At 49.4% G+C, this 26,705-nt stretch overlaps 13 protein-coding genes and 1 non-coding gene across 14 annotated transcripts; 4 read left to right on the top strand and 10 right to left on the bottom strand.

Annotated features, from left to right (window-relative positions):
• The first annotated feature begins 1,169 nt into the window (after window positions 1-1,169).
• Window positions 1,170-2,866, top strand: V1518DRAFT_418038 (RNA polymerase I associated factor, A49-like protein). Its single transcript, XM_066904446.1, has 5 exons — window positions 1,170-1,377; window positions 1,432-1,567; window positions 1,627-1,759; window positions 1,814-1,979; window positions 2,036-2,866. Exons 1-5 carry the CDS (start codon window positions 1,212-1,214, stop codon window positions 2,758-2,760), a joined length of 1,326 nt encoding a protein of 441 aa, XP_066759123.1. The 5' UTR covers window positions 1,170-1,211; the 3' UTR covers window positions 2,761-2,866.
• On the bottom strand, window positions 2,775-3,513 carry V1518DRAFT_418036 (uncharacterized protein). Its single transcript, XM_066904445.1, has one exon. It carries the CDS (start codon window positions 3,457-3,459, stop codon window positions 2,863-2,865), a length of 597 nt encoding a protein of 198 aa, XP_066759122.1. The 5' UTR covers window positions 3,460-3,513; the 3' UTR covers window positions 2,775-2,862.
• Window positions 3,514-4,081: 568 nt separating this feature from the next.
• On the bottom strand, window positions 4,082-7,168 carry V1518DRAFT_427871 (uncharacterized protein; the record flags this gene model as incomplete). The annotated part of the gene is made up of 3 exons (XM_066906063.1): window positions 4,082-4,172; window positions 4,227-6,955; window positions 7,019-7,168. The coding sequence occupies 3 exons, from the start codon at window positions 7,166-7,168 to the stop codon at window positions 4,082-4,084; spliced, it is 2,970 nt and encodes a 989-aa protein (XP_066759121.1).
• A 165-nt stretch (window positions 7,169-7,333) lies between these two features.
• V1518DRAFT_384606 (kinase-like domain-containing protein) lies at window positions 7,334-9,477 on the bottom strand. Its single transcript, XM_066901682.1, has 5 exons — window positions 9,321-9,477; window positions 9,105-9,240; window positions 8,412-9,044; window positions 8,214-8,357; window positions 7,334-8,154 (listed from the first exon to the last, which is right to left on the bottom strand). The coding sequence occupies exons 1-5, from the start codon at window positions 9,434-9,436 to the stop codon at window positions 7,693-7,695; spliced, it is 1,491 nt and encodes a 496-aa protein (XP_066759120.1). The 5' UTR covers window positions 9,437-9,477; the 3' UTR covers window positions 7,334-7,692.
• A 125-nt stretch (window positions 9,478-9,602) lies between these two features.
• Window positions 9,603-11,075, top strand: V1518DRAFT_418030 (uncharacterized protein). Its single transcript, XM_066904444.1, has 6 exons — window positions 9,603-9,680; window positions 9,746-9,828; window positions 9,897-9,992; window positions 10,049-10,174; window positions 10,228-10,861; window positions 10,943-11,075. Exons 2-5 carry the CDS (start codon window positions 9,753-9,755, stop codon window positions 10,809-10,811), a joined length of 882 nt encoding a protein of 293 aa, XP_066759119.1. The 5' UTR covers window positions 9,603-9,680; window positions 9,746-9,752; the 3' UTR covers window positions 10,812-10,861; window positions 10,943-11,075.
• Window positions 11,076-11,097: 22 nt separating this feature from the next.
• Window positions 11,098-11,169, bottom strand: V1518DRAFT_t41. Its single transcript has one exon. It is a non-coding gene; the product is annotated as a tRNA-Arg (tRNA).
• A 640-nt stretch (window positions 11,170-11,809) lies between these two features.
• Window positions 11,810-12,472, bottom strand: V1518DRAFT_405986 (ubiquitin family; the record flags this gene model as incomplete). The annotated part of the gene is made up of 7 exons (XM_066901941.1): window positions 11,810-11,897; window positions 11,962-12,044; window positions 12,103-12,132; window positions 12,192-12,209; window positions 12,269-12,327; window positions 12,363-12,435; window positions 12,470-12,472. 7 exons carry the CDS (start codon window positions 12,470-12,472, stop codon window positions 11,810-11,812), a joined length of 354 nt encoding a protein of 117 aa, XP_066759118.1.
• Window positions 12,473-13,151: 679 nt separating this feature from the next.
• Window positions 13,152-15,990, bottom strand: V1518DRAFT_405985 (uncharacterized protein; the record flags this gene model as incomplete). Its single annotated transcript, XM_066901940.1, has 4 exons — window positions 13,152-13,645; window positions 13,696-15,612; window positions 15,666-15,833; window positions 15,897-15,990. The coding sequence occupies 4 exons, from the start codon at window positions 15,988-15,990 to the stop codon at window positions 13,152-13,154; spliced, it is 2,673 nt and encodes an 890-aa protein (XP_066759117.1).
• Window positions 15,991-17,395: 1,405 nt separating this feature from the next.
• Window positions 17,396-18,824, bottom strand: V1518DRAFT_418015 (MBA1-like protein-domain-containing protein). The gene is made up of 6 exons (XM_066904443.1): window positions 18,523-18,824; window positions 18,354-18,465; window positions 18,191-18,292; window positions 17,917-18,130; window positions 17,728-17,860; window positions 17,396-17,673 (listed from the first exon to the last, which is right to left on the bottom strand). The coding sequence occupies exons 1-6, from the start codon at window positions 18,734-18,736 to the stop codon at window positions 17,552-17,554; spliced, it is 897 nt and encodes a 298-aa protein (XP_066759116.1). The 5' UTR covers window positions 18,737-18,824; the 3' UTR covers window positions 17,396-17,551.
• Window positions 18,825-18,840: 16 nt separating this feature from the next.
• Window positions 18,841-20,256, bottom strand: V1518DRAFT_418013 (uncharacterized protein). The gene is made up of 3 exons (XM_066904442.1): window positions 19,712-20,256; window positions 19,350-19,652; window positions 18,841-19,293 (listed from the first exon to the last, which is right to left on the bottom strand). Exons 1-3 carry the CDS (start codon window positions 19,976-19,978, stop codon window positions 19,003-19,005), a joined length of 861 nt encoding a protein of 286 aa, XP_066759115.1. The 5' UTR covers window positions 19,979-20,256; the 3' UTR covers window positions 18,841-19,002.
• A 41-nt stretch (window positions 20,257-20,297) lies between these two features.
• V1518DRAFT_418009 (uncharacterized protein) lies at window positions 20,298-22,131 on the bottom strand. Its single transcript, XM_066904441.1, has 7 exons — window positions 21,838-22,131; window positions 21,532-21,755; window positions 21,422-21,462; window positions 21,318-21,359; window positions 21,087-21,258; window positions 20,946-21,025; window positions 20,298-20,889 (listed from the first exon to the last, which is right to left on the bottom strand). Exons 1-7 carry the CDS (start codon window positions 21,995-21,997, stop codon window positions 20,538-20,540), a joined length of 1,071 nt encoding a protein of 356 aa, XP_066759114.1. The 5' UTR covers window positions 21,998-22,131; the 3' UTR covers window positions 20,298-20,537.
• Window positions 22,132-22,228: 97 nt separating this feature from the next.
• V1518DRAFT_299528 (uncharacterized protein) lies at window positions 22,229-23,309 on the top strand. Its single transcript, XM_066901095.1, has 2 exons — window positions 22,229-22,561; window positions 22,615-23,309. Exons 1-2 carry the CDS (start codon window positions 22,383-22,385, stop codon window positions 23,105-23,107), a joined length of 672 nt encoding a protein of 223 aa, XP_066759113.1. The 5' UTR covers window positions 22,229-22,382; the 3' UTR covers window positions 23,108-23,309.
• On the top strand, window positions 23,310-24,990 carry V1518DRAFT_299513 (uncharacterized protein). The gene is made up of 4 exons (XM_066901094.1): window positions 23,310-24,030; window positions 24,082-24,460; window positions 24,513-24,672; window positions 24,723-24,990. The coding sequence occupies exons 1-4, from the start codon at window positions 23,511-23,513 to the stop codon at window positions 24,843-24,845; spliced, it is 1,182 nt and encodes a 393-aa protein (XP_066759112.1). The 5' UTR covers window positions 23,310-23,510; the 3' UTR covers window positions 24,846-24,990.
• Window positions 24,900-26,581, bottom strand: V1518DRAFT_438213 (fumble-domain-containing protein; the record flags this gene model as incomplete). Its single annotated transcript, XM_066906348.1, has 7 exons — window positions 24,900-25,093; window positions 25,144-25,530; window positions 25,583-25,643; window positions 25,705-25,782; window positions 25,840-25,943; window positions 26,000-26,297; window positions 26,351-26,581. 7 exons carry the CDS (start codon window positions 26,579-26,581, stop codon window positions 24,900-24,902), a joined length of 1,353 nt encoding a protein of 450 aa, XP_066759111.1.
• Window positions 26,582-26,705: the final 124 nt, after the last annotated feature.

Raw genomic sequence — 26,705 nt, 5'->3', positions numbered from 1 at the left:
GGAAATAATTGTAGATCTTAAAACCCGATCAGTTTGTGCATTGCTGGTTGTGGTCTCGCGAGTAAATCAGATGATCTCATGATAACGTAATGCTACATCACGTGCACTTAAATCGCAGTCACGCTCAGCTGCTCGTTCGCAGGCAAAACGTACTACTAAACCCTGAAACTAGGGTTAAGTGGCTCATTGGTGATCCGAGGGTAGCATCGGTCTCTTATAACCTTGCACGCGCTCGCTCCTGTAACCTTTCTTCTTTTCTTCTCTGTCCCGCGTGTTTTGCCCGCTTCTTTAACGAATTTTTCTTTAAGGAAACCTAGCCAGGTATGCTTCAGCCATTGTCTACTGAGCAATTCCTTTTGTCGTGGTTATGCATCATCCTACTAACTTTGTCGCTGCAGCATGCGTGCCAAGTGGAGGAAGAAAAGAGTTAGAAGACTGAAGCGCAAACGCCGGAAAGTCCGCGCCAGAAGGTCAGTTGATCCATATGCAATAGGTTTCGTTCTGTCATTCTATGGTATACTAACTTCGCTGCAGCAAGTAAACTAGTTCGCTTTCTTAACTTCCCGGCGTGAAGTCCGCTTCGATGAAACGACGATCGCCGCTGCAATTATTACGACTCGGTGGATAGCTTGGTCGCTCGCGATCCGACTCTCCTATCGAGAGATTTTTGTTGTCTGTGGCCTTTCTAACGAGAGGACAATGCTTGGTTTCCGTGCGGGAGGAGCGCCAGCTGCGGTTAGCGCTTGAAATACGGACAGTTTACGTTTAACGACAGTTGCAGTAGTCGTTCTTAAGGGGCTAGTCAATGTGAAAGACAAGGCGCCGATGATTTAATGTCGATTTGGACCCTTTCAGGGCTTATTTCATGATTCAATTGTCGATTGCTGTGTCGTTCGTTTGTTCTGTCTTAGGGAGAAAGGCTGCTTCGATGGAAGTCGTTGTATAGTGTGTTTGAATGAAAAGTTAGAAAATTACAAAACACTGCCTTTTCTTGATTTAATGATCGTACTCTGTAATCCGGAATCTATTACACTGTATAATATGATGACGGAGCTAGCGAGATCTGCGATCATGCTCATAGCGTTGTAGCAGATGTGCAGGGGGGTAACTCTAAGCCTTCTTGAAACTCTAATACCCGCGACAAAAAAATCTGGCTTCCAACTCCATACGCGACCGCCCACCATTTTCGTTCCCACGTCAGATTCGTCGCCATGAGTCAAGAAGACGTAAAGGAGAAAAAGCGGAAGCACAGTAGTCCAAGGAAAGTCAAGCATACCGACGGTAATGAATTAAGCAAGAAGCAGAAAACGGTCGAGGATGGCGACCAGGTCAACACCGTCGAACTTGTCCGCGACGACACCTTGACACCGATATTGGGTAAGTACTTTTGACAACATCCAGTTTACTATTCTAACTTGTTTTATATCATAGCAATATTTCCAGGAGTTACTGTACCGGAGAGTACAGAGTTCAACTTGTATTACTCGCAGAAGCAGCGCCGTTATCTCATTCATGGCGGGACCGAGCGCATGGAGTTTGAGGGTAGGAACGAGCCTAAGGAAGACTTGTATGTGCCTTGTCGGTCTGATAATTTGGCTTTATTTGGCTAAGTTGGCGCAACTGCAGGTATTATATCGGAATCTACGACCCGGATACCAGTACCGTGGAGTTATCCGCCGCTCCAGTCATCAGCACAAACCGCACGATCAAGGCGTATAAAAACCAGGAAATTGCAGAAATTAAGCAGGTCAATGTGCAGGTATGCGTCTCTTTAAGTTACTGGACAGCTCCCGGGTGCTAATCTTGAAAACAGCGACGACTACAACGAAATGCGCTTGGCGAGGCGTTTGGTACGAAGCGGGCAAAGAAAGCTATCGACGACCTGGAACGAAACGAAATTGATGCGACGCAGCTGGAAACGTACGCGGATGCTATTATCGACAATGTGAAATCTTCAACCGTGGACTTGCCGTCGTTAGGTATACACGCATATGTCCGTGTTATGCTATACGCAACCACTAACTGATTGATTCAGAAATGCTGCAAGAAATGCAAGGCGACAAGCGCCCTATTCCATTGTGTAACCAGAATGCCGCTACTGTGGAGGATATCTATCCACTAAGCGGCATTCTGAGCAAGGAGGAGCTCGGGGCGATTAAAGTCGGCGCTCTGCTTCGAGAAAAGGACGCCACGAAACGGGCAGCCATGCTTCCGTTCAAGACATCAAACTACATTAACGATCGCATAGCACGCATCACAAACGAGAACGAGACTCAGACTCTAAAGCTATTGTATTACGCGTCGCTTTTGATGGGGCTATACACCAACAAACGAGTGTCCAGCAAGGGTGCAATAATGCTAAAGCTGAACCATCCCGCTGAGGTGCTTGTCAACGGGCTGATCGCCAAATTCACGGAGCAAAAAGCAGCAGCTGTTGGTAAGGAGAAAGATGCCGCTTTCCTGATCACACCAAAGAACGAGGACAAGATCCTGTGTTATCTCTTCGCGACATGTCTTCACATCGACCAGTACACAGTCCAGACGCCGCCACTCGTGACCGAGCTGTCGCTGCGTCCAGCCAGGGCCACACAGTTATTCAAGTCAATGGGCTGCAAGATCAAGCCGTGCACTGTGGCGCAGAAGGAGGCGCTGGGTCTGACGACCGCGGAGGCGGCGCATTATAAGCTTGCTACGCTGTCGTTGCCTTTCAAGCTCCCCGAGGCGGCTCGACGAAGAGCGGCGGCAGCGAGCAGGCGCTAATTGTGTTGGAATATGGCTATATAGAATGCGTGTTCTTACATTCTCTGAGAGGGTAGTCTAATGGTGTCTATGTTACAATATTTAAAGTACAGTTTTCTTCTCCTACCGCAGCAATTCATCAACCTCTGCCATTGCGGTCTTCAACTCCGCGTCGCTGCCATCGAGTCCAGGCATCTCAATGCCGATCTGGTATGCCTCCTTCGCTTCTTGTAGTCGGCCCATATGCTGCAAACACTTTCCCTTTCGAAAATGCGCCTTCGCGACCGTCCGTTTCAGATATACCGCAGCGTCGGCGTCGACATACGCCTCGCCCCATGAGCTCGACGACATGTACGCCTGCGCACGGTTCGAGTACAACACACCAAGCTCCTCGCGTTGGTACGCCGAACCTTCCCATGGCGCGCGCTTGAGCGCCATCTCGATCGCGAGCGAGTACATTCGTGCTGCGTCGGAGAACTGACCCTTCTTGTACGACACATTGCCGGCATCCTTGAGCTTGCGAACTTGGTCTGTCAGCCGTCCATTGATCTGGTTCATCGGCGGGGGAACGTCCGCGTTCAGACTCATGAGCTCCTTGTAGACGCTATTGAGCCGGGTCACTGCGAGTTCCCGCGCCGGGGTTGAGTCGGCCTCGGCGATGCTGACGTGCTTGGTCACCTCATTGAACACGATCTCAAACGGTGGTAGCTCGGTCTCCATTATATCTGCGTATGAGGTGGTTGATCTGGCGGCGCCCACGTGAATACGTTGCCTCGTTGAAGCCCGCATCGGTGTTCACGGAGTTCAGACTAGGTGTTCAAAGCATAATTAAAACGGGTCTTGTGTAATCTACGTTCAACATGACCTTTCCTCCACAATTTTCTAATTTATCTAACCTCCACAAGATCAACTCCACTAAGCGAACAACGCAAAACCCCCTATACCAACCTCCCTAACGCGGTCTCCTAAAATTCAAATAATCCAAATCCTGATCAAGCCGTAGATCACCACCATCATAAGAAAGAGAGCATAAACATGTCCAGTCTCGCTTAAAATTCAAGGATGCTGTCCAAAAATAATGAATAACGACCTTGCAGCGCAGTGCGCCCACCAAGGGTACGCCTTTCAGAGCTTAGTCGGTCACCTCTCAATAAGAAAGATAAACCACGCTATTGCGAGCCTCATGTAGGCATTCTTCGCAATAAGGCGCTTCAAAATGAACTCGAATTTCATATTCACACGCATTCTCCGCATATGAAATATAATTCCGAGCAATTGCAGCATATTCTGAGTGTGCCCGGCATTCCGGGCAATCGGTGGCAGCCGGGGCCGCCGCAGATAGTCAATCGCCATTATCAGGTCCAAGCGGATCTGCGGAATCCGCGTAGGACCGATTGCGCCTCTCAAAACTTCGCTGTTGTTTCAAGTCCGCTCTGAAGATAAGTTAGATCTCTTCGCTTCGTTAATAAAATCACAGATGCACTTACTCGAGCAGATCAATAGCCGTGACAATATCACCCTTTGCCTGTTGGGCATAATAAATCGCCATGGTCATATTCTCGCCATCAATCAATTCCAGTTCGACCAACTGACGAGCCACCAAACGCTCTTCTTCGGTCGCTTCGTTCTCGAGTCCGATGCGGTTGATATCCGCCCTGTCCTGCGCATCCGGACTCAACTGACGCATTTCAATAGCTGTATGTCTGCGCGTCGGTGCTCTCGCACGATCAGTAGCCGCGGCCGCAGTGGACTGACGCGCTCTCTGAATATTCTGCGACACAACAGCAGGATCACGGTTCATGAACAGTCGATGATTCTGGTTTGGATCAATAGTTCTGTACGACGGCACGGGACTGTTCACAGATCGCATGACCGGAATAGCATTGTCGAGACTTCCGCTTGCCAAGATCGCCTGAGGAGATGGCGGCATACCCGGTGCAACAGTAAAGCTAGGTCCGCGGCTTAAAGTCGGTGCAAGAGGATCTTGCGATGGTTCCACGCTCTCGATCTCAATAAGATTGCGTTGGTGATGGCCGCTAACTCGGTCAGGGGTTGAAACACGGCCGAAGCGATCATCGGAAATGTTCTCATACCAGGGACTGGCGGTCATGCGCGTCGTTGTCGCAGCTTCTGCAGTCGAAATACTTGTTTCCGTCGGCACAACTTGATCAGCGATATTGTGAGTATCCTCGTATCTAGCACTTCCAGCCTCACTTGTCTCTTCTTCAACGCGGAGATCCTTCACAGCTTGCTCTACTTCCGCAACATCCACTTTGCTGCCATGCAGACTGTTTGCAACCTCGCCCCATTCAGACTCGAAATTGTCTGCAGGTGCACTTGGGACGGATAGAGTTGCAGGAGGCGCACTAGGTACCGAAAATGGATTGAACACAGTATAGTTGTCGGGACCACTGGAAGAAGCGGAATTCACGCCACTTCCTCCTGCTGATTGATCTGGGACGTATGATGGTGCGCTAGGAGCTGACGAAGGAGGTGACGTCGAAGGAGGGGAAGAAGATCTACCAGCCACATTGACTTGTGAAACGCTTGCTGGCGATGACGATGCGGTCATTATCGACATGTTAAAAGAAGGACCAACATAAACATTCGGTGCCGCACCTGTTGGAAACGTAGGTGCAATTCTTCCAAACGTAGCAGGAAGCTGGCTCAGCATAGAAGCACAATTGGGCATCACTGGCAGAGGCGGCACGGGTGGTGCAGAAGCACGGACCGGCGAGAAGACTGGCGTAACTGGAGCCCGGCTGATAGCTGATGAGTAATACGAATCGCGGTCACCATAGTGACTGTAAATCTCCGATGTCGCAACAAAAGGATGTGGATTCTGATATGAAACGCCGGTGTTATGGCCATAAGAAGGAGGAACAAATGACGACCGCTGAGGCGGCGTAAGTGGTTGAGCGGGCATGAAAACTTCATAGGTTCCCGCACTTGAAACTGATGGAGTCCGAATAGGAACATTCATCACGGTCGAACTAAATCGCGAACCAGACAGCAGCGGGTGCACTGCGGGCACTTTTTGTGCAAAAGGACTCGCACTGTAGTCAAACGAGCCAATCTCACTCACACACTCACTCGCATCGTCAGTAAGTACAGAGTTGCCAAACGAGGACACAGACAAGGTTCTGTTGACACGACCAGCTGCGATTCCAGGATTGCACGCTTGAAATTTGCTCTGCTCGAAGCGAGTTTTGAAATCGACAAATTCAGTTACGATCTCCCGAAGACACTGCTGAAGTTGAGCCGTAGCCATTTGCGCGCACTGAAATGCGCCTTGCATAGCTTCCCGCGCAGCTTGTATGCCAGCTTCAGCTCCAGGCACCGCAGCGGCTCCGGAGCTCCCAATAGCGGCAACCTGCGCCATCTGCGCGGCAAATCCCTGGAAGGTATTCAAAGTTCGATCAAGGGTAATTCCCGCTGCTGTGCTCTCGGCAGACGCCATGGTTCCACAAAGCTGATTGACTATCTTCCGAATCAGCTCAGCAACGCTCTCAGCAAGATTCGGGTCCATAGACAACACACGCTTGCGGAAGATCATATTCGGGTCACTGTCGGCTATCTCCTGTAAATGACGGATCGCGCGCTTGACATTCTCAGCAATCGTCTCCGCCCAAACATTAGAGCTCGAAAGATCAGACTGATCGGTCGCAGGCGCCGTGAGCTGTGCCGCCGGAGCAGGACGAACAGTCTTCTGGGAAGCGTCGCTATATCCAGACTCTGAACGAGAATCCAAATATAAATGCTCAGGCGCAGCTTCAGAAAGCTCTCCGTCAGATTCGATCCGCAAGGTCGGCGTCAAGCAAGAAATATCACCTGTGACGGTGGACGGAGTCGCAGACCGGGACAACGTCTCTACCTCACTAAGCATGTCTTCAAATGCCGCAACCAGATGTTCAGAAAATTCTTTTTCAGACGCTTGAGTCCGCATGTTACTAACTGTGCTCCTGCCGTCCAGAGACAACACGCCACTAGAATCGTCTGAATATGACGCCACACTGGCAGGCGACCGAGGCACAGACAAAGCTAATTCCGATCTTCCTGCTGAGGTTCTCATCTGAGAAGAAACATCATCAAAGTCGTCGGTGTCCTTGACGCCAAACCATTCAAGCACGGGATATGCGTCAAGACTAAAGATCGGCGCCTGCTTGACGGCGTTCAGTTCTCGGATTCGCTCGCGTAGTTCCGTAGATGAGCCGACCTGCAACGGTGCTTCTTAGTCTATTATCCTGCATCTGCTGAGATCCGAATAAATGTCACTTACCGTAATTCTGTCGCCGTCTTCGTCATAGTAGCACAGGCGAGCAGGAGATCGTCGAATACACTCATCGTAGCGCGCCTCCGGGATGCGAATCAGATAGTCGCCGACAACGTAGAATTCCAAAATCGCGCTTGCAGCGGGTCGGGGCGACATTCTCGCGCGTTAACTTACGCAGCAAAAAGTAGACGCTTGCAAGTAGTCCTTTCGTGTAAGTCCAGAAAGCAGGCCAAGGTACGTAGAGTGGTTTGGAGTCGAGGCGTCGGGTGTACGTAATTAACCGCAGCCTTTGTAAGCTCCCAGCTGATTTACCCGCTCTCTGGACGTCAGCAGCCCATAAGGATTCATGTCGCGAATCACATCTTACAACAACTACTATTTAGTTCTCACGCTGCACCATGCGTTTTTATTTGGTAGCCGATAGTGCTTGCAGACGTATGTCGAGGACGCCTACGAGGAAGAACACTATATTGTCGGCAGAACACCCAATTAGACGCAAGAACGAGTAGGTCATGCTAACGGCAAGAAATATCATAGGCACACAGAGACAATCATTTTGTTTTCTTCTTCACCATCAACACGCAACAAAATAGCGAGTTATGATCCTGTCTGCGTGGAATCCTAAACATGCGGCCCTGTATATATTTACACATACAGAAATGAATTCATAACATTCACACCTAAACCTGCTCCACCAACTGACACGGCTTCCCGACATACATGGCGTGTCGCATATCGACGCCATCTGGAATTGGTATGCTTAAAGAGGCCATTTCTCCCCAAAAGAGTGACGCCTTCTGTGATGCGTAGTCAAAGTAATCAAACGCGTCCACTTTCAAATCTTCGCTTTCGTCGTGTGATACATCCACAAATCCGTCTTCATCTTCAGTTACTTCCGGCGGAAGTGGTGCAGAAATTATACCCCACATGCACCATCCCAGATGAATCGCTGGCCGCCAGATCATGGTCTGATTATGCAGATCTTTAATCTCTCTCTCAATTTTGTCCATATCGTCGTATGATTCAATGCCATGAGTTACGTAGCTCTCAATAAACCGTAACTGCTCTTCTTGATTGGGAAATTTCTCGCTGTGAATGTCCTGAGCTCGTTCAGGATGATGGTAGTCCGACATCCATTCGCACTGCGGAATAATTAGCTGTGTGCACTGGTATATAGCATAGGCAGCGCAGAAATACATACAAAATGATTGCTTATGTCATAGCCCCGGACATTGGGAGATGCGTATTCAAAGTCGATTACCACCAGCATTCGGTGCTCATTTGCTGGTCGTAGGAGCGGTGAGCCCGACGGTGCTTCAATTCGAAGCAGATTACCATATTGCGCCTAGGAAAATATCAGCTCAATTCTCAAACTGCAGTAACCAGAGACGCAACTCACGTCATTATGAGCAAATACCAAACTATCTTCTACCGCACTGGCACCACCGGTTTGTATATCAAGCCATTCGCGATATCGTCTTGCTCCCTCCATGAAAGTGGCCCAATCCGTTCGTAATATCTTCTTCGTCGTCCAATGCGATCTCTTCGGTTCGCTAATCTCCTCCAACGCGTCTGCTACTCTATCGAGCAAATCTAGTGCCTGCTTCGCATCAACCTGCCACTTCTTGAAATTTTTCCAGACACCAGGTCCAGCTAAGCGCTCATCCAATGTCAATTTCACATTATCGTGCAGTTCGCGCATACGCTTTGCAATCGCCCGACTCACATCCGGCTCTCTTATGTCTTCCTTGCTTAGTGTCGTTGCCTTCAAAAATTGCTCAAATCTTCCATTTGTAAATATGCCCAGAAGCCTGGGTCCAATGTTCTTGGCAGCCAGTCGAGTAAGTACAGCAAGTTCAGTCTCTCTGTCAATAATTTGAGCGGTGTTCGGCCCGTATACACGCAAAAGGACTTCCGGGACGTGAATAGGGCGAACTTTGGTGGCAGCTTTAGAGAGTGGATCCAGTGACGTCTGAGTATCGTTGAAATGGTGTTTATATAAGTAACGAGGAGGAGGAGTCACGCAGTAAACCTGAATTTTAACGTGTTAGATGGGAGCTGAAAATTCAACAAGTGAAATGAGGAGTCTTACTGCGTTCGTTAAAGCACCGGAGATGCGCACAACTTTCAACTGGGAGTATTCAGATACTGGAACGGTACGCCATCGAGGTATGTTGAGCTTATGCGTAAGAAGTAATATCTCGCGCTTAAATTGCTCAAATGGTAGACTGTCAATATACGCTGGAGATTAGCTACTGGTCTGAGAAGCGCCTTACACCAACGACGGTGCACCGCACGGGGCTCTTACGCATTATCAAGGGTATAGTCCACGCTTGCGATGTCCTTCGCCGCTTCATGGTCGCTACCTGAGTTGCTCCCTGTGCTTCTTCGCCGTAAGACGGGTCTTGGATGAATAGTGGCCATTGCTGTTCTGCTGCGTAGTAATCTCTGCGGGGTTATTAGCTAGTGGCGGTCGAAGCCAGTTCACGCACGAGACATAGGATTTTGCTTGGGACGAACAGATTATTGAGCCGCACGCTCATGAAAACCTTATTTCTCTCCGCGTACTTTGAGCGCGTCCATGCGGACTAACTTCCTTGCAGCGGTCATCGCGAACCTGGGTGATCCCGTTGACTAGATTCTGGCTACCTTCTCGCGGCCATAATACGTAAGTCATGGGATTAATGGTGTTGACGCGTAAGATCTTAAGCTGACAAACGTTCTGGATAACAGTCAAATCATGGCCGACAAATCGAACAGTAAGGTCGTCTTCGTCGGCAATGTTCCGTACGATCAACCGGAGCAGCAGATCATCGGTTTGTGTGGCCCCATCTAGAGAGCATGTCTGAATGTTGAACTAATTTTTTCTTTTCTATGCGAATAGATGTATTCCAGTCGGTCGGTCCCGTAGCGAATTACAGATTTGTGGTTGACAAGGACACTGGACTTCCTAAGGGCTACGGTTTCGTTGAATACCACGGTGCGTTTTGGATTTTCCTGGATTCTTAGGAATCAAAATATTGATAGATTTATCAGACGCCGATACTGCAGCATCTGCTGTGCGAAATCTAAACAATTTTGAGCTAAGCAACCGACCTCTGCGAGTCGACTTCTCTCATGAGACTTCGATTGGCTCCATAGCCAGCGACAAGCCTTCATCGTGTAAGATGGACTTCTGCCATAATTGTCTAAATATTTTATTGATTCATCAACAGCTGGATCGATATCTACACAGTTGCCTGCAGGTACCCCTCCCCCGCCGAACTTGACTACCCCCAATGCCATATCGCAGACTCTAGCAGCATTCACTCCTCCGCAAATGCTTAAAATACTGCAGGAGCTAAAGGCAGTTGTCATGGCGAATCCCGCAAATGCGCGAGAGCTCTTGAAGTCGTCACCACAACTGTCTTATGCTGTCATACAGAGCATGCTTCTTATGGGACTCGTTGACGCCACTGCTGTCACAAAGGCGGTCGACCCATCACAGCTTGCTGCACAGAAACAACAACAGGCACAGCAATACCAGCAACGGGTAGAATTAACACCACCACCGCCGGTAATTACAGCTCGTCCGCAGCAGTCGCAGCCGCAACAGCTACAACAGCAACAGCTTCCGCCGGCGCCGCCGGCTGCGCCGGCTGTTGCACCACGCCCGTTCAATCTTCCTCCTGGAATGGATACTCAGGCGCTTATCAAGCAGGTTATGGATCTCACAGATGCACAGCTGGCAGCACTTCCGGAGGCTCAGCGGACTCCAATAGAAGAGCTGCGTGAGAGGATCAGAAAAGGCGAGTTTTAGCGGATCTGAGAATGTAGGGATTGTGACATTATTGCTATGTTTTGACATCGGTGAGTAGTACAGACATGATAAGCCTAAACTATAAGGTCGAATATGTGTTATCGTGGGTTTGGAGTCTGAAATGCGTATAGGTGACTGCAGAGCACAAGTGACACATCGTATTTCTCTGATGGTGTATTATAGAACCAGTTAAAACAACCAGCTAGTCATAGTGTACGTTTAATAGATATTTAGTTGACAGAGACAAAAAATCTAAGGTAGTACCATAACAAGGCGAAAAAAATTCAGGTCTAGATGGGACTCGAACCCACAATCTCTGCCTCCGGAGAGCAGCGCCTTACCTTTAGGCCACTAGACCAATTTTCAAATATTGCCCGGGACAGTTTACTATACTCTGAATAACTATATTGAAGTTTAAACAGTATCATTTCGGCACTACAACAGTATCGACTAGTCTTGTCCAGATCAGATAAATGGTTTAACGTCAGAGCTGCTGGTGTACTGGTAAGGTGAGAAGCTGCGATGAGGATGGCAGCTTGCAGTCAAGCGACCAGAAGGTTGCAACAGGAGATGACGTTACCGTAGCTAGCCATTCGTCCGTCTGACTGCCTGACCACCGAAAGGTGGTCGAAGATATTAACTTGTTTTGAATGTCGAGTGTTTAACGCGTCTGAAACAGCCGATGACATTCTCTAGTTGGTCACATTCGCGCACTGACGACACAATCAGAAAGATCGATATTCATCGCAAAAAAAAACTATAATGCAGAGGAATTACTACTTGTAATACAAAATAAAAACGCCATTGTTGGAGCTGAAATCAAAACGCTCCTCCTGCTCCTCCTCCTCAATTGGACGATATGACTCCATAGCAAGGTCGTCCGTTCAGACAATGCATACAGAACATGCTTTATGAACATACTGTACAATTCCGCTGCATCATCTTTACATAGCTGAAAATGCATCGCTTGGCTGAGTGCCAGTTCAACCTGTGAGTCGTCACAAGCTGCCTCCACGAAGAGCGAGAACGAGATGCAGGGTGGATCCGCCTCGTAAGCTGTAATCCTCAGCCGTCTTATCATCGGCCCTAAATGAAAATTTCAGAGTTAATCTGTGTAGAGTTAATCTGTGTAGACGAATACTTGACGTACATTTGCTTGCCGCTGTAGATTAACCGCTGCTGGTCCGGCGGAATACCCTCCTTCTCTTGTAAGCGCTCCTTAATATACGCGATCTAAACAGAACAAGTTAAAACCATTGAGCAGCTTAATTTGTCGAAATATCTCGCGTACCTTGTCGGTAGGTTGGACATCGAGACGAATCTGTGATCATATTGTAAGTCAGATTCCCGCGTCGTAGTCGAGTCTGTGCAGAATATTACCTCCTTCCCAGTCAAAGTCTAAGCAAGAGTAAAATTAGAATGATGTTCAATAAAATTCAGATGACTGGGTGTCATACTTTAACGTTGATCAACATGCTGCGATTGCCTTCGTGTAGATAAGTATGCGTAGATGAATCTATTATTGTGGCATGACACGTTAGAACCCCTTACTGAACGATTTGCATCTTTCGACCGAATATGAATGATGTCCATCATTTCCTGGAATGGCATCAGGATGTAGGAACTATTGAAAACAAAGCACGTCGTCAAGGATACACCATGGTGGTTCCAATAGTATGGCCGGTCGTCACACAATCGGCATCCCAAATGCCGATGCTCCGCAAACAAATCAATAATATGGGAACACACCTGTCCAGCAAATGAGATATATTAAGAACTGTAAGTCCCTATTCGAAAGAGGCTAGGAAAATCCAAGACCAGGTTAATACGATCTGATCAGGGACAACCAGGGTTTATACTAGTCAAGTCACGATCAAACCCCAACCCTGGTTAGCTGAAACATAGTCGCCAAGTTCTCTCCCCAAAATTCGTCCTACACACTATCGAGTCAGACTGACCAGCAGGGATGAATGGTGAATCGTGTCTTCTCGTTTCTCTTTGAAGGTTTACCGAAATTTAATGGATATGTATGAGCTTCACAATTTATTGCCTACATCGTTGTGCGCGGCCGCGAACCTTTTTAGAACGCGCTCAAGCGTGTTGCTAAGCCCGGTTGTCAATTAAAAATTAGAAGGTAACTAAGTAAACATTCTAAACAACAAATGGTATCCCGGACTTACAGACTTTATAAATACATTGCTTATGAAGACGCGTATCCAATTAATCCAACAATGAGCACCATGAAAGACAACAAGGAAACCAATAGCTTTCCGACCAAACACCGCTATCGCACATAGTTACAGTAGTCATACAAATCTAACAGTTATGTCTTGCCAAATCTTACTCAAGTAGCTGTATAATACCGAAGGACTGTTCAACTTCGTATTCGCCAAGCTCTTTCCACTTGTCGTCGTACATGGTGAATATCACGAGGTCTCCACTGGAAGTTTCCAATATGCTCTTAATCGCAATCTTCTGGTTCTCGACGGAAGGAACATTGTTGTAATATGTCAATCCAGATGAGGGGTATCCGGACTCAAGGATGAATACGTCTTTGCCACCGCAAGCCTCCGAAGCTACCGTGATCTGGCCTTCGTTGAAAGCCCCCGCAGTCGAAGCAGTCGAATATGCGTCGAAGTAAGGCTGAGAGTTGATACCAACAATATCAACTGAGTCTGTGGTACACAGCTCTGGGTAGCTTTGATATGTGCTTGTCACTTCTGCGGTTGTGATTTGTCCAGTGTAGCCGGCATCTTGAAGCAACGTCCGCACTGATGCAAGCTTGGATACTAGCTCGTCCGCCGTAACGTATCCGCTGTAAACCGCTTCGTTTCCTATTTCAACTTAGTTTTGTTTTAGCAATAGGCAAACATCGAAAACATACCAACAACGATCAAGTCGACCAAGTCCCAGTTACTGTCGGTCGAGCCCCATGCGATCATATCGGAAACGCCAGTATCAATCGAATCAACACCGGTGTCATCAAACCAGAACCCTTGGATGACATGGAGACCATAATCTTCTAATTGTCCTTCAACCGTGGTGATGGAGTCACAGTCTGTACCATAGAGTCGAACGCGTGTAATCCCTTTAGCTTGAATTTTGGCAAAGTCCTGTGCCACCTCATCTAATGTCTTGCACGAGGAGTCGTCATTGTATGGACTATAGGCAATACCGTAAGGAATAATAGTGGAGACTGCCGAGGATGAAGCACTGGCCAGAGAAGCAGAAGTGGTTGTCGATGTGGCTTCAGTCGATGTCGCTACATCAGTTGTCGACGTCGTCGAGGTAGATGATGTGGTCAACGAAGTGCTTGTGGTTGTTGGTGACGAAGTGGTACTCAACGTAGTGCTAGAAGCTAGTGATGTAGTTGCAGTAGTGTCGGTACTGGACAGCGATGTCGTCGTAACAGATTCAGACGTAGTTGCCTTGACTGAAGACGACGATGACGAAGTGTTGATATCAGTGGTGATTGTCGTCCATGACCATGTTATCGTTCGAGTAATAGTGCTGTAAATTGTTGTGGTCGAAGTAGTATCCGAGGTGTCGAAAAAGGATTCAATCAAAGTTTGAGAATCCGAAGAGCTTGCTGAGACATTGTCATAAGCAGTGGAGGTTGTAGCTGGACTAGTTGATGTCACTGTAGAGGAAGTAGTGGACGTTGACGTCTGAGACGCGGTAGAACTCGGTGTGGTCGGTGTCACTGTAGCCGAGGGCTGTGCCGTCCTAGAGGTCGTAGTAGTAGCTGCACTAGATACATCCTTCGTGGAAGTGGAGCTCGAGATTGTGCTGCTGACAGTGCTGGTCTCACTTGATGCCACGGTTGAAGTGATATCACTAATCGTAGAAGAAGCTGATGAAGTCGAAACTGAATTGGTCGTAGACTCCTCGGATGCTGTAGAAGTTGCGCTCGAAGAATCACTCAAGGAGGAAGTAGCACTGGTACTTGTAGCAGTCGTGCTATCAGTAGCACTGTATGTCGCTGTTGAAGTCGGAGCATATGTGTACTCCGATTCAGAAGCCTCGCTTGAGGTCGTAGCAAAGTATAGGTCCGTAGTCGTTGTGCTGTCTGAATCAACAGACGACACAGCTGAAGTAGGTACATATGTATACTTCACCGAAGAAGACTCCGTTGAAGTCGTAACGGCTTCGTCACTTGTTGCAGTCGCACTTTCCACAGGAACGTATGTCGAAGAAGTCGACATATATGTGTACTCGGCCGTAGATGTCTCAATTGAAGTTGCAGTAACATCCGCACTCGTAGTAGTCTCCGTAGTGCTCTCGGCGTAAGAGGATGAGGATGAGGCAGCAACCACACTCGAGAAAGAGTCACTCGGTGAGTTCGTCACACTTGAAGATGTCTTTGTACTTGCAGCCGCCGCGGCACTAGTGGAGACGTAATCGGAAGAATATACCGTAGAAGAGACAGCTGCGGCGGATGTTTCGCTCTCCGGCGCGATCGTCAAGGAAGACGTCGTCGTCATGAAAGCCATTGTTTCGATCGATGTGTTAATCTCGCTACTTGTCGTAGGATCTGCATTGCCATAGCTTGAATATTCAATAGAAGTAATTTGGTCTGAAGCGGGGTACTCTGACGTTTCCGTTGACGCTGGGGCAGACGAAGACAGAGTCGTAGACATCCAAGATGTGGTGGTGATTGCTGGACTCGATGACGACTCAGTCGCACTCGTGGAGGTAGAAGCCGCCTGATACGCCGACGAAGAAATGGTTGGCGAAACATACACGATGGCAGTCGTTTGGGTGTAGTCATATACTGCAATGACGGTAGTGGCTGTAGTATCTGCAGACATGTGTTAGCTAAAGTCGCCAAAGAAGGCACGATAGAATATGTACATTGGCTATACACTATGGTCTCTGTGGTAACCCCTGTGTCAATCTCGCTGACGTATTCGGTGACATAGACGGTGCTGTCGACGGTGTAGATATCTGAGGTGCAACTGCTGGTGACGGTCACAACGACAAGCGGCTCAGTGACGGTCTCGTATACAACAGCGGGTAAAGCTGTAGAGAAATTTAATTAGCATCAGATGTGAATAAGACAGCAAATGTGAAGCATCAACGTACCAGCCGCGTCAACGGGTGGTGCGAGCCATTGGGGTAGCAGGAGGCCAAAAGCTAGAAAACTGAAGCGGTAGGGGACGCTCGTAAATCGCGCCATGTTTTAAGCAAAGGTGGCAAGGAACCGAAAGTTGCAGAAAGACTGGTGTAGTACAGGGGATGGCCTCCCGAGTATGCTCGAACGTATACTGAGCGACAGAGAGACAGCGATGAAACAGCGTACACCGCTACAAGATGGTGGGAACCACGGGACGACGAGAAATAGAAGCTGACATGATGGCAGGGGATACCCATGCATTATAAGCATTGTCGTACGTTTCCCAGTGGAGCGTATGAAGTCGGTGCGGAAGCGTATAGCTGCCATAGCATGTAGAGAGTCGTTTTCCATCAAAGCACAGAGGTACGACGCTAGGTCCCTTGCGTAATACGCGCATACAAGGCCGCAACGGAGCAAATATATCGCCGATCTAACACATTCAGGGTATAGCTTAGCTGGAAGCACTAATAGATTCATCGAAGAAAGCGTGAGACAGATCAATGTGCCGGAAGGAGCGAGATGAGATGGCAGGGCATCTAGCTGAATGCGACCGCTGTGGCGTCATCAAAAAGTGCGGTCAGGGCACTCGAAGGCAGAAAACGGTCCAGCAAGAGCTCTGAGAACGTCCTGCAAGAGCCAAAATGTCCTGACGCAATGCGACATGAGCTGTAATTCGGTACGCGCCACGGCGCCAAAGCCAAGCACTCAGTAAATCTCGCACCGAATCGGGATGCATCACGCCTAGAGTATGTCCACGTGGCGCGTCCAGCGGCACACATGCAGATGGTTCATTAGCATCAGATCGACCCTAAATCCCCGGTGACGATCACATCACTGAGGGGGGCTGGTCAGGGGCCCGCGTTAGGTTGGCAGCGAGGGAGCGTGCGGCGGCGTGGAGGTTGCCAGACCGGGAGCGGGACCCTGCCCAGCCACACCGCCGCATCAGTTCGTGGGGCAAGCCCCCAACGCAGCCACACTCCACTTCCAGCAACGCCGCAGCGTGGCGCCACGCTTCATGCGGCTCGTTATGCGGCGCGCGGCTCTTCCTCTGCCAAAAGGGACGGTGGGCACCGCCCATGGCATACGCAAGCTACGCATATACGCGCCGTCCTGTACGCCGCCATCACCACAGTCACAATAGTTACACCGTTCACCCCTATCCGTTCCGCTGTCAAGTGACTTTCTGCTGCAGGTTTCAGCGATTGATCCCCTGTGTCGTGCTCGAGCGCTTGTCGTTGACTATCGTGATTGCGCAACATTGTCACCCTCAGCCAGACATATTTGCGTCACCTTGCTTCTAGCAAATAGCGCTTTTGACATTTTCTAACTTCTTTTGGCCTCCAAACGTCTCTATACTTTAAAATCAAGATTTTCATATCGGACCAACGCAAGGCGACTGTTGCCAACTCTGGCAGGCTTTGTTCAGAGATAATTTGAGTTTTTTAAGTCGCAATGTCTCTGGGACGGCTCTAAAGAAATTCGATCTATTGGGAGTAGATGTGGATATGCAGTCACTTTGTCCGTATCTATATACAATAGTGGTCGATGAAGAACGACTTTTGTGGTGGCCAAGTCTGGCGATTTCATCGACGACCCTCACACTTGGGCTGAACTAGCAGCATCCTCATACTGCGCTGAAATCCGTCGGCGCAGGCTTCTTCCGAAATATATCTCCATGCTTCTTCATGGAGTTCAAAATAAGTCCTTCCGACATGACCTGAGTTGGTATCGGCTCTGTGACCGGACCTGAACAAATAGTTAGACAACTTGCCTCAGTAAATACATAGCAAACAAACATACATTCAAACAGAGATCCAGATACTCTAATTTCACCCGTGTCCATATTCATAACGAACACAATGTAATCCAGAACTTTGCGCTCGTCGGTCTTCTTAGGGACTTTCCGGTTCTTGGCGTAGGTCAACTCCAGTTTCTATATCACGAAATTAGCTCTTACTGCGCCTCAAAGTTGAGTTAAGTGTCACTAACCTGCTGTGAATAAAACCGATATACCAGCTGGAGATACGTGACAGCCGAGTCGTTGCCCATATCCACGGGAGACACGCTAATCAGCTTCACAGGCTCCAAGAATTTCTCGAGCTCCCATGAAAGCTCCCAGTCTTTGTCCATGTTCTTAATTCGGCCCTCGAGATGGGCGCTAACAAACATCGTGCTGAGCCTCGAAACTTCAGTTGTGTTGCGCCTGTTGCAACCTGGTCAGCGTGATTCCTGTTTGGCTAGACCGCCCGGATTAGCGACGTACCTGGCAAACGCTTCGTTCAGCTCGACGTATGTGCTCGTGGCTTCTTCCCTCCATTCGTTCCAGCGAGCCTTTCTCTTGTATCTCACTCGAAGCAGGATGACTCTATATATCGAAGTTAGTTTTCCGATCAAGCCAACGTATGCGCACCAAAAGACCAAGCTACCTCAATCCCATTTGGAGTCGCCACTTTATACGTCGACCAATTTCTTTGATGTATAATTTCGGATACTTCGTCAGCGGCGGCAGGTTCGCGCCGGTGGGAGGCACGTACTCGTCTGTTGACTTGGTTCAGTACTCTCAGCGCGACCATCGAAACTTGAATTAGCACGTACATGCGGCCACTCCAAGCGACTGTATCGGTAGTGACGGTTGCGAAGTTGCGTATCCTCTCGTGAAATTTGTACTATGCCGTGGCAGCAGTGCTTCGCGGAAGAGTGATGAAGGTCGCACTGCAAGAGCCGACGTCGCCGGTCGTATCAGCAGGAGCTGGCCAGCCCGCATCGCCGTGCCTCGGAGACTGCGATTTAGCGTGTTCACCGCTTGCATAATTAGAACACCGGCGTGTCGTCACTGGATATGAGCTGCCAATGGTTATAGACTGTCGTGCCGAGAAAGGTCGCGAACTACGGTGTTTCGACCAGTCATATAAAGCTTATTTTATTTTACGCGGTGTTCAATTTTCGTGATGCCCCCGACATCTGATTTCGGCCTCTAGAACCTTCACCCATTGCGAACTGCACCCTCCGGAATACGCAATGATCGTGAATTATCTACACATGTACATATTTGCATAGTGCGGACTATCGTCACTACTACCACCGTCCTCTGACAAACACTTTGGCGCTGCCCAAGTTGCCCTCCCCGACAAAGTAATGGAACTCTCCGCATTCTACAACTTCCGTAGTTGGCTCACCGCCCCTTGTTATCCGCAAAAACCCAGACACTTCATCTGAATATCCAGACTCCAAAGGACGAAGACTGAAAATTGCCAGAGCTTGCCTAGACAGGCCTTGGAGATACATGCATTGCTCGCGCGCCAGAGGGCTATATCCTGTCAGCATTTCCGCAGATGAGTAGGTCGAGACGATCGTCGTATCTGCACTCTTCGAGCTGTTAGTACCTCAGGAACTTCTAAATGAAGATGGAGAAATGTACATACATTCCGTAATTCAGTTACGAGATTCAGCAGCTCTGTGGCACCAGCTATCCCAAGTGCCATGACCATATCTAGAGCCTCAAGACATAATATTTGCCTTCGTGGGCGTGTCTCGCCTCTTCTTGATCTCTCTAACAGTGTTTGAAGTTGCTCCCGCCAGCTTGGGAAAAGGCCGGCTTTGAGGTGTAGTGAAGTGTGTGCTGCAGATATACTGCTTGATGCTGCCGGTAAGTCGTTGAACAGAGCACTGCTACCGTCGACAAACACGAATGACTTCTGAGCAATGTGCAAATTTATATCAACGCCCTATTCACGACGTTAAAATCCTTCGATAGTCCCATAGGCTGTGAAAACGTAACACATACCGCCTTCTTAAAACACTCAGCGTGAAACTCGACGTTCTGAACGAACGAGACAAACACAACCTGTGTGTCTGCACCCACAGCACCAACCAAGCTCAGCTTAGAAAAATGCTGCAATAACCACGATGCATTCGTGGACACTGCATTGGCAACTAGTAGTAGGTTACGCGACAGTCTGGTAGGTCGCGATGGTCCTTCGCCCGGTCCGAGGAATGGTTCAGGGAGGTACCGGCCGTCAAATATGCGTAGCAGATCAGGGAAATTTGACATGCCTGTATCAATGCAAGAACGGAACAAAGACAAATTCACCGCAAAAACGTAATCATCACTGGTTCCGTAACGTCTCGGTAAATTCCTAGATCAAATGACCAATTTGCAGCTGGCATTAGATCTTCATTTAGAGCCGCAATCTCGAATTCAGGAGTCGACTTTTGCGTAGCCGTGCCAACAGCGCCCCAAAGAGACCTCAAGAGACTGGGAACTACAGCGCGCCGCCGAGGCTTGGTATTTCCAACCACTCCCCCTTGGTTGCCTCCGTTTGCTGATTGTTGTAACTCACAAATGGTTCTACGTCAGAGGAGCAAATTACTTAGAATCATGCCGCCGTGCTGGCGTTCAAATCAAGAACTTGCAATTATCCGAATTTCTAAAATGAAGCACACCACTCAAATGAATCGAGAATATAAGAACAACATAATTTACACACTAAGAGTACACAATCCTCGTACAAGAGACACAAACTAACAGAAAACAAAGTACTGGCTTGGGAACGGACAAAAAGAGCAAAAATATAGAGACAACACCTGGCCAGATCGGCAGATCCACGAAGCTACTTGCGACGAGCTGAGGCTTCGGTAACTTTGGGATCGATTGGGATCTTGTCGTCGCGACCGACTAGCTGCGATGTTCCAAGGTGATCGCCAGTGTCATAAAACACGTCGGCCGCGTTTCCAGATCCGTTGTCGACCAAGTCCGATGCGGCAAATAGCCCCGCACTGTTGTGATCGTCCTCCGTCACCCAGGAAGCATTGCCGTTTAGTAGATTGTCAAGCGAGTCCAGAGCGGAGTCCGTATCCTGCACTATTGGCGCAGTGCGAGATTGACGTGATCCGCCGGCGGACGACTTCGGTCGGGTCTTGAAGCCAGCGGCCGCATATTTCTCAGGGAAAGCATTGCGGAATCTTGACACGATGTAAGCACACAGACGAGAGCTATTCCAAGAGGCATCAGAACATACCTGTCGCGAAGGTCCGTACTTCGTCGCTCATATAGATTCAGATCCTCATCCTTCTGAATTTTAGACCATGACGGTCCATGCTGCAACGATAATTAGCATCTGAACTAGCCGTGCACAAGACACCTGTGAGCACAAACGTACCTTGAGAAAACCCTGTAGAAGACGCGCATCTTCATCAGCAGTGAAACTGCGACGCTCCTTGCGGTTGACTTTAGGAAGTGCGTTGGGCAGTGGTGCCCGCTGGCGACGACCGCCGTGGGTTGTGGCGTTGGGATATAAACGTCGATACTCGTCGGGGAAGTATGTGCGGAAGCTAAGCACAGATGTTAACAAGTGGACCGACACATGACTGGGAACGCGAAAACTGCTTACCGGTCCTTAAGATCAACGGCTGAACGGTTATTGAACGTAAATCTGCATCCGTGAGCCCACACCATCTCTACCACAGTCGAAGTGCAAGCAGAAACAGCACTTACTGCGTATCTTGCAAAATCTTTTTCCAGTTGCCGACACCGTACTGCAGTTGAATTGTCAGGTGGGCTCAAGTAAGAACCGAGGGGGCTAGCTGCACGACATGATCACTTACAGTATTACACCCGCGTAGCAGATCATTCGTTTCGCTATCGGTCCACTTTGTCCGCGTTTTCCGCTTTTGCGGCAGCGACGACAACATATCGGCTGAGTCTGAATCATCAGGATCCATCTCCTGCGAAAGCACTTGCTGCTGCTGGACTTGCGAATCATCTTGCATGGCCTTATTAACCGATGACGCCGTCTTACGCTTTCGACCGGTCGGCTGCTGCACCGCTGCTGTAAGATAAACACAGTTAGACCAATCGCGCGTACGGGTGGCGAAACGATCCCGCAGAAATTGGCACAGCAAAAAACGCACCAGTGAGACTGTTGAAGGACATCTCGGCGACAGCTGCGATCTCCTGCGAGATGGCAGCGTCGGCGGGCGAGACGAAGGCGTTCGACAGGTCCTGCTGCGAGACGCCGGAGGACCCGCCGGGGAAAGCGGCGGCAAAGCCTGAGCGGGAGGTGGTCTTCATCACAGGCGGGCGCTGCCCGAGGAGGGAAGGGGTGGGGGTTGGCGGGGAGCGGACGGGCAGGCGGACCGCGCACACGGCACTCGAGCGACCGTGGAGGAACCGATGGAGGATGAGGGTGAGGGCACGGAATGAGTGAGGAAAGGGGAAGGAAATCGGGTTCGGGTTGTGGCGACAGTGTTATAGTCTGCACGGTTGAGCATGCATCGCGCGGTTTCTGGCATAGCGGCCGCGCCACGCGGCATTTGAGTAATATGACGTCAGCGCGGCATCTTCTACGATCATGCGTGATCGGAGTGACTGAGGCGTGATCGCCTGTGACTTGTGTCCCATCAACGCAGCTCGTCACTCTCAACGCGCATCTAACAGCAGCCCGAGGGCCGGGGTCATGGCCAACCCGAGCCGATATACACCATCACATACTTCCAAAGACAAGTCAGCCGGGGCAGTAGCAGACAGCGACGATGACTTTGACGACGATTACTTCGTCGAACTGCTCATCAAGGAAGCGCACACTAAACAGGCCAACTACTCCACACAGGGCGTCAGTGCCTACCTAACGAAGAGGTGCTTAGTCCATGTCTCGTGTTTGCAGATCATATACTAACAATGTTCCACAGACAAAACACAAGCGGCCTTCAGCCAAACGTTAATTTTCTCTCGCGAATGGTCAAAAATGTTGACTCACACAACAGTGCTCTAATCAGGAAGGAAGCAGAACGCGCAGCTGCTAAATCTCTGACCTTCGGACGGCTAGGGCGGCCATCGGAGGCGGTGTCACGACAGTCGTCTCTCTCAAAGAACGCTGAGCGAGGTAGCGAATATGGCCGCCTGAGTCGCAGCAGATCGCCCTCACCTCGACGACACGACGAGACGACGGAGAGGAGGCCCAGAACAGACGCAAGGAGTAGTTCCAGGCATAGACATAGAGAGCACAAACATGAGAGTGCCGACACACGAGATTTAAGTCGACGGCGACGAGAGGATAAAGACTCAGGACACCGTCACAGTCACCACGATCGCCGTGACCATAATCGCGACCGTGACCGCCATGACCGCCATGATCACCATGACCGAGAGGATCATACCGTACATGACGAATCTCGCCGATGACATTTCACGCGAATGCATTACGCCAATGTACAGTATCTATATCTATGCCTAGGCGTGTTTCACGTGTACGATATTACGAACGATCAACGGCAGTGAACGTTGTGCAAAAGTATTTTATCACGCTCAGAAGACATGAACTTCGCTCCGGAGATGCGGACGTTCTAAGGTGGCCTATATTTTAGTTGAACTAGTTTTTGATTTTGCCCAAGATATGATTGCAGTACACACAGAAATCGGTTCTCGAACTGCATCCAGTGACGCGTTGACGCCCACGATAATCACGTGATGATAGTTGGGATAAACAAACAGCGCGACACGATCCAGTCTACCGCGCGACTAGCTTTCTTCGCGCAGACGGACCGACGCAACGCCACTTTAAGTTTGCTTAGCATTTCGTTGCGCAATGGAAGAGCTGCAGATACATGTTTCCATACCCGGAGGCTTTGTCGAGACACAGCGCGAGCGCTTACGCGCGTTCGCGGACACGCAGTTCCATCTCCAGACCGATGAGGACGAATTCAAACAATGGACTTCCCAGCGATCGTCTATTGCATTACGAAATGGTGGTGCGACTGTGACGAATTTGTCATTTGATGGTGCAGCCATGCCGACGCTTGACCGCGCCAATCCAGCAGATGTGGAGTTTGAGCTCAAGGATTTCAAGGAGCTGTTCTCGAAATTGAAAGTCACGTACCTGGAACAAGAAACCAAAGAGACGTTTTTACGGCTGATACTGGACGATGATGGGGATGCCGATATGGGCGCCGACAGTCGGAAACAGAAGATGTGGGAAATTGACCTGAATGAGATTAGCAAGGTGACGACCCGAAACGAGGAGCTCAAACAGATCTTGTCTAGCAAGAAGAAGCATCTTCAAGAAGTCTCGGATGAAATTACTGCACATGTGAATGATCTTTGCAAGAGTATGACGATTATACTATTGCTAGCCGATCATGAAGCTAACATGGTCATAGAGTACGAGGTCGTGAAGACCGAAGTGAGTGAGTCTGAGCAGCTACTTGAGGAGATCGAGAGCATGCGAGCCGAGTTTATGGCCTTGCAGCAGCAAGAATCCGAAGTACAAGATGTCGATCAAAAGCTGTCGATGAGGGAAATAGCGGAGGTTCTCGCAACATTAGAAGTCCAGGAGACAGATCTTGATCATGACATTTCGAAATTACGGGATAGCATCATACCAGACCAATATCGACGACTTCAGAGCATTGAGGCTAATCTGAAAGATCTCACTAGCTTGCAGACGAAGCTTGAGGCGTCGGCAAAGCTTGCGAACGAGGTACGGCAAGCCGAGTTGCGAGAGAGGCGTATAGTGGAACAAGAGTCCATGGCTCTATGGTACGTGGCTGCGATGTTGCGGTGCTGATCTATGTCTAACAGACAGGCACAGGTATTCAAATGCTTTGGAGAAGTTGTCCTCGTTACTGGGTGTCGACAGTATAGATATAAACAGTGCCAAAGAACACCTGATAGTATCCTGTCGGAATGATAAGGAAGAGCCGTATACAGTTAAACTGATATTCACAAAGGGCCGATTCTACGATGCAAAGGTAAGTAGTGGAACTTCGGATTGATATTCGTGTGTCTAACTCATTGACAGATGATCACGCCAGTATCACTGAATATTCAGGACGCTACAGAGCGTGCAGTTAGGACAAACGATGTTAGAAGCTTCATGCAGGAGCTGATAGCTCTAGTCAATCGCGAGGCGAGCGGGAGGTGATAATGATGACGTAAATGCAATTAGTTAGTCAAATGCGATTAATGTTGTACATGGTCATGGTTGCCGCTTGACATTGGCACGTTTCGGGTCGTCCATAGAATTTCGTCTTCCCCAGCCAGTGGGCTGTCGTCGTAAGAACGCGCCCACGGCGCCTAGGTATCCTTCGTGCCGCAAGAAATATGCCTTCTTTCCGCCGTTTGACCAAAACTTGATGGCATATGACAGTGTGTTCATGGTTTGGGGATGGCCTAGCAGAGTTAGAACAATGAAGGAAAGAGGTTGGAGAAGAATTACATACCTCTGATAAAGGACCCACCAAAATAAATATCTTCAAGATTGTATCGCTGGGCCTGCAAGTAGGCGATTTGACCGATGTTATTACTGACAGCATATAGCAAACTCCGGCTTATATCTTCGGCTCTGAATTTCGCAGGGTGTATGTCGCCGTCATTGCTGTCGTCGATGCCGCTGGATTCGTGCTCGGGTGAAATGTCAATGTTCTTTCCGGTTGCATCGCTGATTTGCACGCCATCGTTTGATTCTAGCCGCTTCTTGAAGACTTTGCCGAAACTACTGGCAATTGTTGAGGCTTTGAGACCGATGCGGCCGTAGTCGGCACCGTAGATGTCACCGACAAGCATGTCAACGTTCGTGTTGTCGCCTCGTGATGCCATATCAAGCATTTCTAGAAGGCCAGTTAGAATGGCAGACGAGAAGATATACGGAGTGGAGTGTACCATCAAATGACTTCGCGCCAGTTACTAAGGACAACAGGCCCCATAAAGTGCCACCGCCGAGCTAGAACAAAGTTAGCTGATTCGGATCTTCCTGGAGTATCAATAACATATAAGAAGCTTACAGACGATCCGCCAATCCGTTCAAATTGCCTAGGACCGGAGACTTTGATCATACTAACGCCTGAGCCGATATTTACAAGCTAATCCCGACGCGTGAGCACACTCAGGCGAAGAAAATCGACATGTCAAACCCATACCAGATAAGGGTAGATATTTGGTTTCGCCTCAACAAACGACATTGGATTTTGTTCGCTGTATGTGAAGACTTCATCTGGGATCTCCGTGATAAAAAAGTCAAGGCCTAGATACAGTCAGGGGGTGAACAGTGACGACGGAGGAGGGAGTAAGGGAACCTACCGACTATGAGACACTCCATTTCGTCCTCCCGCCAAATCACGACATCCAGTTCCTTGCGCATGCGCTCATAGAACTTGTACGCGCCGCCGCCAGTGGCCATGATGTATACCTTGTTGTTCTCGTCCTTGTCTGCCGGGGCAGTCTCGTGTATTGAGCGCCGTTTGATCGAGATGAGTTGCGACATGAAGGCGATGAGGTCATCTATATTTTCAGTCTCGAACATTATGAAGTTTATGCGCCCGCCGACGCTATCGCGGTCGCGTGAAAAGTACACGACCTTTGCAAGAGACCCGCCAATCTGCCGAGGATTAGCAATATGTCGCGTGACAGCGACAAAACAATGAAACTCACGTCGACAGCGATGTGCGACACCTCTGAGGTGTGATAAGGCAGGACAATGTCGCGGTTGTGTGTTTTGCTTCCGGTGCCGTGGATGTTCGCGTTATTTGTGGGGAGGACGATGGAGTCCTGTGACTCGCCCGGGGACACACTCGAGACAGGCTCGTCGTCGAGAATGAACGCACCCTCCACGTTGATGCGAATCGAGCCCGGGTATGGAATGCGGCGTGGCGAGGAGGGCATGGTACAAACGCGGTTGGGTGGAGAGGCGTGGCGGGGTGGGTGGGGTATCGGCGAAGTGGTTGGGTAAAAGCTAGTCGCTTGCTGAGGGGGGAGGGGCAGCCTCGGTCTGCAGGGAGGTGTGGTG

The sequence above is a fragment of the Limtongia smithiae genome, assembly GCF_038497785.1.
Source record: "Limtongia smithiae strain NRRL Y-17922 unplaced genomic scaffold V1518scaffold_7, whole genome shotgun sequence".
Classification (NCBI taxonomy): domain Eukaryota; kingdom Fungi; phylum Ascomycota; class Lipomycetes; order Lipomycetales; family Lipomycetaceae; genus Limtongia; species Limtongia smithiae.
The sequence above is the reverse complement of the archived record's forward strand: the minus strand, read 5'-3'. Positions and strand labels throughout refer to the sequence as shown.